Below are 13920 nucleotides of genomic sequence, written 5' to 3'. Positions count from 1 at the left end.
CAAAGCCATGCGCTATACCCCTAGATACAAATCTCAGACTTTCACGTTGTTGCAGAAGTATTCCATAATATGTAGGCCTACGCAGATGTATGTGTGGTGTGTACACCGTAAGTAGGTTACTCATCTAAACTGATGAAAAAGAAGAGAGCACAGACAACAGTTACTACACACTCATGGTAATCACATCACCACACAGAGAGCACAGACAACAGTTACTACACACTCATGGTAATCACATCACCACACAGAGAGCACAGACAACAGTTACTACACACTCATGGTAATCACATCACCACACAGAGAGCACAGACAACAGTTACTACACACTCATGGTAATCACATCACCACACAGAGAGCACAGACAACAGTTACTACACACTCATGGTAATCACATCACCACACAGAGAGAGCACAAACACCACACAGGTAAATATATTATTTGTCTTTAATGAGTTAAAACACAAAATGAAAAAAAGCATGATTCAAGAACATACAATATCATTAATATATCATTAATATATCATTAATAAATATGAAAACAAGCCATGCATTTTCTTAAACACATTGTGACATGGAATACAACATTACAACATGAAAATGACAAATGGCTATAATGAAACATGAAAATAAATGATAATGGGAGTTAACATTGAACAAACATGGATGGCATTGGTATGAAAGCTGTGTGTAACAGGAAGAGATGGACAGAGAGGGAGGTGAGTAAAAACAGTCAGCTAATGATGGGTGTCAATCAGCATAGAAAAAACTAAATGAAGTACAGTACTTTCCTGGACATAACTATAGAACATCCTGAGAACCAGGCGAAAGACCAATAAGGCAGCAGGCAACATGACCTTAATATTTCCATAGCAACAACAACAGAAAAAGGCACATCACCAACACCCCAGCAGCACCATAGGGGACACAATCAGAAACAAAGCCACCAAGATCAAATACTGTAAAACACATCAACCAGTAGGTGCATCTCCAACAGTGCTCAGAGTGCTCTCCCACAGCGCAGAACAGTACCAGCGAAGTACTGTTCTGCCTCCATGACCAGTGCTTGACTTGGACTGAAATAGGTGCTGGCACTCATTTTGAGTGCTGGTACTGTTCACATTTAGGTGCTTGAGCTAGGAAAAGGAGCTCAAGCAGTAGAAAATGTGAGGTGCAGGTATTCAGCTCTGGTGAGCTCCTGCCCAAGTCAAGCACTGACCATGACTAATACACAAGCACGTCCTCCCTCTTTGTAACGAGCCCATTGAGGTACATTATTAGGTCAATTTATCTTTTGTCTAATTATATCAATGAATTGAGCATAAACCAGGGCTAGCTCAGTGCTCCATCATCTCACTAATATAAAGTGAACTGGTCTGAATGGTCAAAGGTTATTTCAGGCTGGTCAATCTGTACAAGTAGTCATCACTGTCAGGTAACAGGCTACTCTAATATAAAACCAGACCATTAGAATCGATTTGATGTGACCACACAGTCTACAGGAGCCTGGTTGCCAGTCTGTTTGTGCCATCATGCCAACTGTGGGGGAATCAGAGGACTCAGAGACACTTAGCACATCCTCCTTACTCAGGACACCTTGAGCTGCCAATTAGGAACAGTAGGAGGCCACAAGGAATAATAAGGAGGGGGTTAGTGTTAGAGAAATTGGGGTAACCATGGAAACCTCACTGCATCTAGAGAAAAGCGTGCATTAGTTAGTAAGTAGGTTGTGTGGTGGTTTCTCAATCTGAACAATTTGAAGCTAAAGCAAAGAGCAATACAGGGTTTGTAAGACTGAAGAGGCAGAGGAGGACTGTGAGCTGGAAAGGAGAGGCTGTAACATTAAACCAGAGGATTTGGGATAGGTTGTGTGGGGGTGGTGGATTGTGTATTTGAAGAGTCTACTTGGAGAGATGAAGGAGTATTGGATAGTAGAGGTTCAGATGGTGCTTGGTGGAAGGGTACTGCAGGGTACACCTGTAAGAGAAGTAGATGGGGTCTGTCTCATGATTGTGGGGGAAAGGGTAGGTCTGTTTGGGGTGGTACTTGATGCTTGAGGGAGAGAGAGTGGGTGTGACACAGAGGTGTAGAGAACAAGTCAGTTTCCTGAGTAGAGGGGCCATTCGATAATAGGGAGACGGCGGGTTGGTCAACGTGGGAGATAAAAGTTTGGTCTATTTGTGGGGAGGTATTTGATGGTTCAGTGGGGGAAAGACTACCTCTATAAGAGGAGGGGTAGAGTGTGTTTGGGGAACAGATGGGGTATCTAAGAGGGGTAGATGGCAGCTCTATTTTGGCAGTAGAGGGACAATCTGAAAGAGGAGAGGTAGAGAGTGAGTCTTTGTGGGGGTTAGAGGAGGTATCTGAAAGAGGAGAGGGAGAGAGTGAGTCTTTGTGGGGGTTAGAGGAGGTATCTGAAAGAGGAGAGGGAGAGAGTGAGTCTTTGTGGGCGTTAGAGGAGGTATCTGAAAGAGGAGAGGTAGAGAGTGAGTCTTTGTGGGGGTTAGTGGAGGTATCTGAAAGAAGAGGTGTAGAGGGCAGCTCTGTTTCAGAGGTTATGACCACAACAGTGCTGGCTGGTTGGCCCTCATCCTCCATCTCCATTGGCTCTGCACCTGCCTGCTCAGAACTGAGACCAAATGGTTCCAGTACCTGCAGAGACATCATAAGTATCACACAGACATACAAACACACCACTGCAGTTTCAATCACACAACACCATGCTTACACCAATACCCAACACACAGCAGACACACTCCAACACCACTGCAGTTTCAATCACACAACACCATGCTTACACCAATACCCAACACACAGCAGACACACTCCAACACCACTGCAGTTTCAATCACACAACACCATGCTTACACCAATACCCAACACACAGCAGACACACTCCAACGCCACTGCAGTTTCAATCACACAACACCATGCTTACACCAATACCCAACACACAGCAGACACACTCCAACACCAATGCAGTTCCATCAGAGTAACCTCAGTATTGACTAAGCATGTAGTGCCTGTGGAGCAGACCAGACAGAACATCCAGCACACAGTCAGTGAACAGCACCCTTCTCCAGCTACCGCACAAGAAAACATGAGGATAGTTCTAACTATTGATTGAAAACATACTATTGTTAGGAAAGCTTTTACAGACAGAAACCCACAAACACATCCATACATCGAACATTCATCCAGTGTCGTCACCTGCCAACTCAGTGTATAAATGATGTTTGATTCATTGATATTTCCCTCCCGCATTTCACCAGCGCTCCGATACCTTATTCTGTCACCTTCATTTTATCTACAGGAAGCCTCCACTCATCCCATCCAACACACAAAGGAAACCCAGACAGACATGGACAGTGTATCTATTATATTCACAGACCTTGTTGAGTCCCTCCATCACCATGTGAGGCATGTGCTCGTTTAGCATGGCAGGGGAGATGATGACCTCGTTGAAAGACTTGTTATCCCCCCAGAGAGCTGAGTAGGTGGGCTCCTCCTGTCCACAGCTACACACAGAGGGGCATGCTAAATGATATACGCAGCAAAATGATGTATGCATGCACATTTATACCAAAAGTAATGTCTGAGTAAAGCCAGCCTTTTCTCTAGTACAGTTTCTATCCAATTAGCATTAAACATGTCACACTAGATGTGTACTAAACTGATTGGTAGTATACACTGTCCTCAACCACCTGGACTAAAGGAATGCATTTGTGAGGATGCTGTTCATCGACTAAAATACCGCTAAGCTCACCACAAAGCTCTCAGCCTTGGGACTGAACTCCTCCCTATGCAACTGGGACCTGGACTACCTGACGGGCCGCCCCCAGGTGGTGAAGGTAGGCAACATCACCTCCTTCAAACTGATCCTCAACACGGGAGCCCCACAAGGGTGCGTCCTCAGTCCCCTACTGTACTCCCTGTATACCCACGACTGGTTGGCCTCACACAGTTCCAACTCCATCATCAAGTTCACTGACGACACAACAGTAGTAGGCCTTATTAACAACCATGACGAGACGGCTTACAAAGAGGAAGTAGGCATGCTGACGGTGTTTTGCCAGGTAAACAACCTCTCACTTAATGTCAGCAAAACAAAGGATCTGATTGTGGACTTCAGGAGGAACCAAGCTGGGCACGCTCCCATCCTCATCAACAAGGCCGCCCTGGAGACGGTCAAAAACAAAGTTCCTCTGCGAAAGCATCTCCAAGGAGCTGAAATGGTCAAACCACACGGACACCGTGGTGAAGAAGCTTTGGCGCTTAAGATGGTAGAAAGGATAATTTATCTAGATCAAGAATCAGCCACCAATCTGTACACAAAATTAATCCACCTAAAACTTGAAAGCCTTTTACAGGACACTACTCATCCCCTTCACTCAAAACAGATAGATATGGGGACTCTTTTATACAACAGCCATTAGGATGTATAATAGATAGTCTGTTGGTCCCTCCAGTGTACAGGATATTGTACTTTCACTTTAAATGTGTAGCTATAACACTCTGAATTCATTATTTTGTGTGGTTTCTGTGTTATGTTTTATGTAAAGTCTTTTTTTTCAATAAAAAAAAAATGTTTTACCCCCTTTTTCTCCCCAATTTCGTGGTATAAAATTGTCCTTCGTCGGGAGAGACCAAGGTCGAAAGCCATGCGTCCTCCGAAACACAACCCAACCAAGTCGCAATGCTTCTTAACACAGCGCGCATCCAACCCGGAAGCCAGCCACACCAATGTGTCGGAGGAAACACTGTGCACCTGGTGACCTTGGTTAGCGTGCACTGCGCCCGGCCCGCCACAAGAGTCGCTGGTGCGCGATGAGACAAGGATATCCTTACCGGCCAAACCCTCCCTAACCCGGACGACGCTAGGCCAATTGTGCGTCGCCCCACGGACCTCCCGGTCGCGGCCGGCTGCAACAGAGCCTGGGTGCGAACCCAGAGTCTCTGGTGGCACAGCAGTGCTCTAGACCACTGTGGCACGACAGTGACTCTTCAACCTCAGGATGCTGAAGAAATTTGGCCTGTCCCCGAAGGCCCTCACAGTGTCCAACAGGAGCACCATCGAGAGCATACTGCTGGGTTGTATCAACACTGCCGCTGACTGCAAGGTTCTACAGAGGGTGGTATGCTCGGCCAAACGCACCATCGGGTGCATACTGCCTGCCCTCCAGGACACCTCCAATACAAAGTGTTACAGGAAGGCCAAGAAGGTCATCATGGACCTCAGCCACCCGAGCCACGGCCTGTTCTCCCCAATTTCAGCACTCAATATAGGAGCATCATGGCAAAAACTGACAGACTGGCCAATAGCTTCTACCTCCAGACCATCAGGCTGCTGAATAGCCACCACGAGGCAGCTACCTGCTCCCCCTGTCCCTCTCCTGCCCCCGGACTTCATTTTACCTCCCCCTCAACGGACATTTATCCGCCCGCCCCTACCTCCCCCTCAACCCACAATGGACATTTCTCCTTGTTACTCACTCGTCACTCTATGGAGAAGTATCCTTGTTTACACACTTAACTACCTTTAACTGCTGCAGCTGTATAGAATTTAAAACAAGCTGTAAATGTGTCAATATACAGTATATGCCGTCCTGTGATCTTTTTCTATTCTATTTTGACTTTTTATTACTACTATATAAAGAGGATTCCACAGTACCCTGAAACGACATCTGTGACCCTGTGCATGTGACCAATAAACTTTCTTGTGCCATCATTGTAATGCCAGGGCTCTTACCATGTCTCTGAGGGGTGGTTGTGGACCACGTGGATGACCTTGCCCGGTGGGTAGAGGGGGGTGGAGGCTGACAGGGCGATGCTAAGATCACTGGGATGCAGCCAGAGACGGGTGCTGGGGGGCACGGGGGCTGTCTGGGGCTGAGGGCCATCGTCCACAGGTAGCTCGGACTTAGGAATGCACTTAGTGCCCCCTGCAATGATCCTCCACTGGCAGGGAGATATCAGCAGTTACAACCTATACTGATAGCGGTTACAGCACAGTGTTGACACACACACACACACACACACACACACACACACACACACACACACACACACACAGCTATCTAATTGGAAACACAGTTAGAAGAAGTCAGAAGTTTACATACACCTTAGCCAAATACATTTAAACTCAGTTTGACAATTCCTGACATTGAATCCTAGTAAAGATTCCCCGTCTTAGGTCAGTTAGGATCTTTATTTTAAGAATGTGAAATGTCAGAATAATAGTAGAGAGAATGATTTGTTTAATCTTTTATTTCTTTCATCACATTCCCAGTGGGTCAGAAGTTTACATACACTCAATTAGTATTTGGTAGCATTGCCTTGAAATTGTTTAACTTGGATCAAACGTTTCAGGAAGCCTTCCACAGGCTTCCCACAATAAGTTGGGTGACTTTTGGCCCATTCCTCTTGACAGAGCTGGTGTAATTGAGTCAGGTTTGTAGGCCTCCTTGCTCGCACACGCTTTTTCAGTTCTGCCCACACATTTTCTATAGGATTGAGGTCATGGTTTGTGATGGCCATACCTTGACTTTATTGTCCTTAAGCCATTTTGCCACAACGTTGGAAGTATGCTTGGGGTCATTGTCCATTTGGAAGACCCATTTGCGACCAAGCTTCAACTTCCTGACTGATATCTTGAGATATTACTTCAATATATCCACATAATTTCCCTCTCTCATGATGCCATCTATTTTGGGAAGTACACCAGTCCCTCCTGCAGCAAAGCACCCCTACAACATGATGCTGCCTACCCCGTGCATCACTGTTGGGATGGTGTTCTTCGGCTTGCAAGCCACCCCCTTTTTCCTCCAAACATAATGATGTTCATTATTGCCAAACAGTTCTATTTTTGTTTCATCAGACCAGAGGACATTTCTCCAAAAAGTACTATCTTTGTCCCCATGTGCAGTTGCAAACCATAGTCTGGCTTTTTTATGGTGGTTTTGGAGCACTGGCTTCTTCCATGCTGAGCGGCCTTTCAGGTTACGTCGATATAGGATTAGTTTTACTGCGGATATAGATACGTTTGTACCGGTTTCCTCCAGCATCTTCACAAGGTACTTTGCTGTTGTTCTGGGATTGATTTGTACTTTTCGCACCACAGTACGTTCATCTCTAGGAGACAGAACGCATCTCCTTCCTGAGCGGTATAACGGCTGTGTGGTCCCATGGTGTTTATACTTGTGTACTATTGTTTGTACAGATGAACGTGATACCTTCAGCCGTTTGGAAATTGCTCCCAAGGATGAACCAGACTTGTGGAGGTCTACAATTTTGTTTCAGAGGTCTTGGCTCATTTCCTTTGACTTTCCCATGATGTCAAGCAAAGAGGCACTGAGTTTGAAGGTAGGCCTTGAAATACATCCACAGGTCCACTCAAATGATGTCAATTAGCCTATCAGAAGCTTCTAAAGCCATGACATAATTTTCTGGAATTTGCCAAGCTGTTTAAAGGCATAGTCAACTTACTGTATGTAAACTCTTACCCACTGGAATTGTGATACAGTGAATTATAAGTGAATAAATCTGTCTGTAAACAATTGTTGGAAAAATAGTAGATGTCCTTAACCAACTTGCCAAAACTATAGGTTATTAACAAGAAACATGTTGGAAAGGTTGAAAACCAAGTTAATGACTCCAACCTAAGTTTGATTTATTTTGTTTAACCTTTATTTAACCAGGAAGGGTTAAATAAAGGGCTCATTGAGATTTAAAATCTCTTTTTCAAGAGCGTCCTGGCCAAGAGAGGCAGCACCAAGTCATTACAAAAATAACAGACAAACATGAAAAACTACAAGTAATTTAGTAAAAACCACAGAATTCACAAGAATATAACAAAATCAAAAACAGCCAATTAAAAACATTGACAGGTCAGGGAATCAGTCTCAAGATCATTCATCAGTGATTTAAAAACACTCATCGGGACAAATTCTTCCAGTTTAAAATATTTTGTCAGGAGTTCCAAGATGATGGCACAGAGTACATAAAATTCAGTTCGGACATTTGGAACAGTTAGCAGGATAAAGTCCAGCGAACGAAGAGAGTACCCACCACATTTCTGAACAATAAAAATGCCCAAATAAAAAGGTAGTAAACCCAAAATGGCTTTGTAAATAAAAGTATACCAGTGACTGAGCCTACAAGTGACTAGAGAAGGCCAGCCAACCCTGGTATACAAAGTGCAGTGGTGTGTAAGGGTTTTGCAGTTTAAAATACATATATGTGTATGTAAACCTGCGACTTCAACTGTACATGCGCTACCTTGGGCTTGTCGCTCTTCTGTAAGACTTCCAGCAGGTGGCGCCGAAACCCCTCCAACTGAGAGAGACCGATCCTATGAGAGACAAACAGGAGAGAAATGAGTACAGCTGTACACCATGACAGATATGATACTTGAAATAGGTGGGGTTTCTACATAGATGACATACCTTGGGACAAGGTCCTTTCCCAAAACGACAGAAGTGACAAACTCTTTGGAGTACTCCATGGCATCCTCACTGTAGAAACAAAACGATGAGGAGAGTCAAATCAAATCAAATTTTATTGGTCACAAAGACATATTTACAGTGCCTTGCGAAAGTATTCGGCCCCCTTGAACTTTGCGACCTTTTGCCACATTTCAGGTTTCAAACATAAAGATATAAAACTGTATTTTTTTGTGAAGAATCAACAACAAGTGGGACAGAATCATGAAGTGGAACGACATTTATTGGATATTTCAAACTTTTTTAACAAATCAAAAACTGAAAAATTGGGCGTGCAAAATTATTCAGCCCCTTTAGTTTCAGTGCAGCAAACTCTCTCCAGAAGTTCAGTGAGGATCTCTGAATGATCCAATGTTGACCTAAATGACTAATGATGATAAATACAATCCACCTGTGTGTAATCAAGTCTCCGTATAAATGCACCTGCACTGTGATAGTCTCAGAGGTCCGTTAAAAGCGCAGAGAGCATCATGAAGAACAAGGAACACACCAGGCAGGTCCGAGAAACTGTTGTGAAGAAGTTTAAAGCCGGATTTGGATACAAAAATATTTCCCAAGCTTTAAACATCCCAAGGAGCACTGTGCAAGCGATAATATTGAAATGGAAGGAGTATCAGACCACTGCAAATCTACCAAGACCTGGCCGTCCCTCTAAACTTTCAGCTCATACAAGGAGAAGACTGATCAGAGATGCAGCCAAGAGGCCCATGATCACTCTGGATGAACTGCAGAGATCTACAGCTGAGGTGGGAGACTCTGTCCATAGGACAACAATCAGTCATATATTGCACAAATCTGGCCTTTACGGAAGAGTGGCAAGAAGAAAGCCATTTCTTAAAGATATCCATAAAAAGTGTCGTTTAAAGTTTGCCACAAGCCACCTGGGAGACACACCAAACGTCTGGAAGAAGGTGCTCTGGTCAGATGAAACCAAAATTGAACTTTTTTGGCAACAATGCAAAACGTTATGTTTGGCGTAAAAGCAACACAGCTCATCACCCTGAACACACCATCCCCACTGTCAAACATGGTGGTGGCAGCATCATGGTTTGAGCCTGCTTTTCTTCAGCAGGTACAGGGAAGATGGTTAAAATTGATAGGAAGATGGATGGAGCCAAATACAGGACCATTCTGGAAGAAAACCTGATGGAGTCTGCAAAAGACCTGAGACTGGGACGGAGATTTGTCTTCCAACAAGACAATGATCCAAAACATAAAGCAAAATCTACAATGGAATGGTTCAAAAATAAACATATCCAGGTGTTAGAATGGCCAAGTCAAAGTCCAGACCTGAATCCAATCGAGAATCTGTGGAAAGAACTGAAAACTGCTGTTCACAAATGCTCTCCATCCAACCTCACTGAGCTCGAGCTGTTTTGCAAGGAGGAATGGGAAAAAATGTCAGTCTCTCGATGTGCAAAACTGATAGAGACATACCCCAAGCGACTTACAGCTGTAATCGCAGCAAAAGGTGGCGCTACAAAGTATTAACTTAAGGGGGCTGAATAATTTTGCACGCCCAATTTTTCTGTTTTTGATTTGTTAAAAAAGTTTGAAATATCCAATAAATGTCGTTCCACTTCATGATTGTGTCCCACTTGTTGTTGATTCTTCACAAAAAAATACAGTTTTATATCTTTATGTTTGAAGCCTGAAATGTGGCAAAAGGTCGCAAAGTTCAAGGGGGCCAAATACTTTCGCAAGGCACTGTAGCAGATGTTACTGCGGGTGTAGCAAAATGCTTGTCAGAGACACAAAAAGTGAAAGAGGATGTGAAAAAAGGAAGAGCGGGTCAGAGTGTGATGTGTACCCTTCTCTTTCCCTCCATCACCACAAACTGTTGCTGCTGAATTTCCAACCAGATGTTTTCCACACACAAAAATCATGAGTCTGATCTCATTCCAACTGGATAAATAATTCAACATCTCTCCACAGCAAGCGTCGATGTGTAGAGGAATCAAGGCCAGCAATGAGTTGCCCTTCGATAAAAATAATCCAAGATCTCGACATCGGTGTTATAAACGGGATTGGGATCTAATCAATATTAATAGATAAGATCAGAGACAAATGGACTAGATCACGAGACACGACTGACAAATATGAAGAAGATCTCAGCACAGAAAACACTGGTGTATACAGAGATGGTGCTTCTGAGTTCCCTGCTTTATGCTAGAACCTAGAAACGGGATGACTTGACAAAAGGCCTCTACCTCATCTGATCAGCAGAGATAATCTAGAACCAGTTCTAACCACAAATGACCTTCTCAGAACAGCACTGGACTGGCAGAGCACTGGAACATGTCCTATGTTACACAACCTCTTTCACCATGATTTACATTGCAAATCCAGTTTGAGGGGACTGGCAGCTTTATAGAGGTTATTCAGCTTTGCCACAAGGCAAAAAAAAACGAGCCCCATAATAGAGCCTAATATCTACTGAAAGAAACAAGCCCCATAATAGAGGCTAATATCTACTGAAAGAAACAAGCCCCATAATAGAGGCTAATATCTACTGAATGAAACAAGCCCCATAACAGAGGCTAATATCTACTGAAAGAAACAAGCCCCATAATAGAGGCTAATATCTACTGAAAGAAACAAGCCCCATAACAGAGGCTAATATCTACTGAAAGAAACAAGCCCCATAATAGAGGCTAATATCTACTGAAAGAAACAAGCCCCATAATAGTAGATATTAATCTACTGAAAGAAACAAGCCCCATAATAGAGGCTAATATCTACTGAAAGAAACAAGCCCCATAATAGAGGCTAATATCTACTGAAAGAAACAAGCCCCATAATAGAGGCTAATATCTACTGAAAGAAACAAGCCCCATAATAGAGCCTAATATCTACTGAAAGAAACGAGCCCCATAATAGAGCCTAATATCTACTGAAAGATGGACATGTTACACAGTGATCTTATGACGGTTGAAGGTGAGACGTTTCAGTGTGCGTGTTTAGTGTATTATCGGTAATTTAGTTCCCAATGCAATTCCAGCCTATAGAAGCAATGGGATATGGATGTCTGATGCAAAGTTCTTGATCCGAGTAGGTCTTGGTGCTTTCTGTCCTGTTGCAATAGCTACAAGTGGCTACAAGCAATGGGCCGAGCAAATAGATCACCCATATAGTTTGATGACATGATGAAGGCCATGGTTACCTCAGAAGGCCACCTGGTGGAGAGTAGGAGTAGCACTGCAGTGTGGGGTACTGGGGGCGGAGCAGGAAGGACAGGATGGCTGCAGTACCGGCACCAAGGGAGTGTCCCACTATCACCAGCCCGTAGTGCATGGTTCCCTTACCCTGAGAAAAACATTAGGTTTAGACTTGTACACACGCGTACACACACTCTTCTAATGCTCTGTTCCCATGAAAGTGTAAGTTACGTAAACATGTATTACATTTCAACCAATATACACAAATCCTTTCTACACAGATTAGAATTATACTCTTATACACACACACACATACACACCTAACCCCCCCACACACTTCAACAAAATCTTATATTTCGTCTAATGCTCTGTTCCCATGAAAGTGTTAGTTAGACAAACGTATTACATTTCAACTAATATACACAAATCCTTTCTACCACACTCCACACTGAGACATATCCACATATTCATCACTCATGTACCAAATCTCTTCCAAAGGCTTGTGACAAGATCATTTCCTGCTCTAGTTTCTTCTTAATGTACTCTGCTGAGTAAACCATCCCCTGAGAGAGGAAGAGAGGAAGGGAGGGAATAGAGGAGAGAGGGAGAGGCAGACTGTTACATTCCATTCATCTTTGCTTCACTTCAGCCTCTATTAAATAATTTTAATCTACTCATTTTACATCTATAAATCATTCCACTTTTGAGAAGTGAAATGGCCCCTGCTCTTTGGGAGCATATTGGACCAATATCTCTTGGGGATGGCTTGTAAGAGGGTGAAGAGACACCCAAGGGAACCTTTGATATGACTAGTTCTGGCTGGGTGAGTGCATTCTGACCTTGTGGCCCAGCCAGTTTCCATGCTGCTCCTCCACTGGCAGACGCTCAGAGTCCCCTGTGAGATCCGTCAGGGCATCCTAACATAACACACACACGCGAGAGAGAGAAAACATGTTATTATACTACTACATGCACTTAAAGAGATTCTCTGGTACTTTTGTAAACTTTTTAGCCACTAGTTCTGAAAGTAGCGCTCACGAGCCAAAAGTGGTCCCTGAAAATTGTGTACTACTTCACACGTGCAGATATGTGCACCATATCATTGCTCTCTGTCTCCCGGCAACCTCATTGGATTACACTGGGCAGGCCTATACTAGCTGTCACTCAGCGGCAGGTAGCCTAGCGGTTAGAGCGTCGGGACCATAACCGAAAGGTTGCTTGTTCGAATCTCTGAGCTGGCAACGTGGAAAAATCTGCCCTTCTGCCCTTGAGCAAGGCAGATGTCAATTAAGGCAGCCACACGGCACCTCTCTGATTCAGTTGCTGGGTTGAATGCAGAAGACACATTTTGGTTGAATGCATTCAGTTGTGCCACGGACCCTTTCAAATGCGAGGGACTGTACTCATTGGCCAGAACTCTAATTGCTAGGGGGCTGGGCCACATTGGAACGGCACAGCTTGAAGAAAACAGTCGCTTTCAAACTAGGGATTTAGTGGCTAATTGAGGTATAACAGTAATTCTGCTCATAGATTATGCATGTATGAACTACACATTGACACATCTAGACCAAAGTGTGAGGTTTAAAAAATACTTTCTTAGTTGCCGGAGCATAACTTTAAGTGGAGGAGGTGATAACAAAAGATGAAAGACAAGAGAGACAGTGTGTGTGAGAGAGAGACAGAGAGACAGAGAGGCCGTGTGTGTGTGTGAGAAAGAGAGACCGTGTGTGTGAGAAAGAGCGAGAGAGACCGTGTGTGTGTGAGAGAGAGCGAGAGAGACCGTGTGTGTGTGAGAGAGAGCGAGAGAGACAGAGAGACCGTGTGTGTGTGTGGGAGAGCGAGAGAGCGAGAGAGACAGAGATCGAGAGAGCGAGAGAGACAGAGAGACAGAGAGACAGAGAGTGTGTGTGAGAGAGAGCGAGAGAGCGAGAGAGACAGAGAGCGAGAGAGACAGAGAGCGAGAGAGACAGAGAGACAGAGAGACAGAGAGCGAGAGAGACAGAGAGACCGTGTGTGTGTGTGAGAGAGAGCGAGAGAGCGAGAGAGACAGAGACAGAGAGCGAGAGAGCGAGAGAGCGAGAGAGACAGAGAGACAGAGAGACAGAGAGACAGAGAGACAGAGAGACAGAGAGAGAGCGAGAGAGAGAGCGAGAGAGAGAGAGAGAGAGAGAGAGAGAGAGAGAGAGACAGAGAGACAGAGAGTGTGTGTGAGAGAGAGCGAGAGAGCGAGAGAGACAGAGAGCGAGAGAGACAGAGAGACAGAG

At 44.3% G+C, this 13920-nt stretch overlaps 1 protein-coding gene across 8 annotated transcripts in view; it reads right to left on the bottom strand.

The window, feature by feature from the left end:
- Nucleotides 1-13920, bottom strand: part of LOC116374880 (sn1-specific diacylglycerol lipase alpha) — a 52258-nt gene that overhangs the window by 6598 nt on the left and 31740 nt on the right. For 5 of the 8 annotated variants that reach the window (XM_031831103.1, XM_031831107.1, XM_031831106.1 and 2 more), the window contains 7 exons: nt 12496-12573; nt 12139-12219; nt 11662-11804; nt 8442-8510; nt 8275-8347; nt 5747-5955; nt 3389-3515 (listed from right to left, as the gene is read on the bottom strand). In XM_031831103.1, the coding sequence (XP_031686963.1) occupies nt 3389-3515; nt 5747-5955; nt 8275-8347; nt 8442-8510; nt 11662-11804; nt 12139-12219; nt 12496-12573 (780 nt within the window). Of the gene's footprint in view, nt 1-427; nt 2650-3388; nt 3516-5746; nt 5956-8274; nt 8348-8441; nt 8511-11661; nt 11805-12138; nt 12220-12495; nt 12574-13920 lie in introns of those variants that run through there. The other 3 variants (XM_031831108.1, XM_031831109.1, XM_031831111.1) reach the window with 1 other exon arrangement.

Source organism: Oncorhynchus kisutch, linkage group LG8 (assembly GCF_002021735.2).
Source record: "Oncorhynchus kisutch isolate 150728-3 linkage group LG8, Okis_V2, whole genome shotgun sequence".
NCBI lineage: Eukaryota > Metazoa > Chordata > Actinopteri > Salmoniformes > Salmonidae > Oncorhynchus > Oncorhynchus kisutch.
This window is presented reverse-complemented; position numbering and strand designations above follow the sequence as displayed.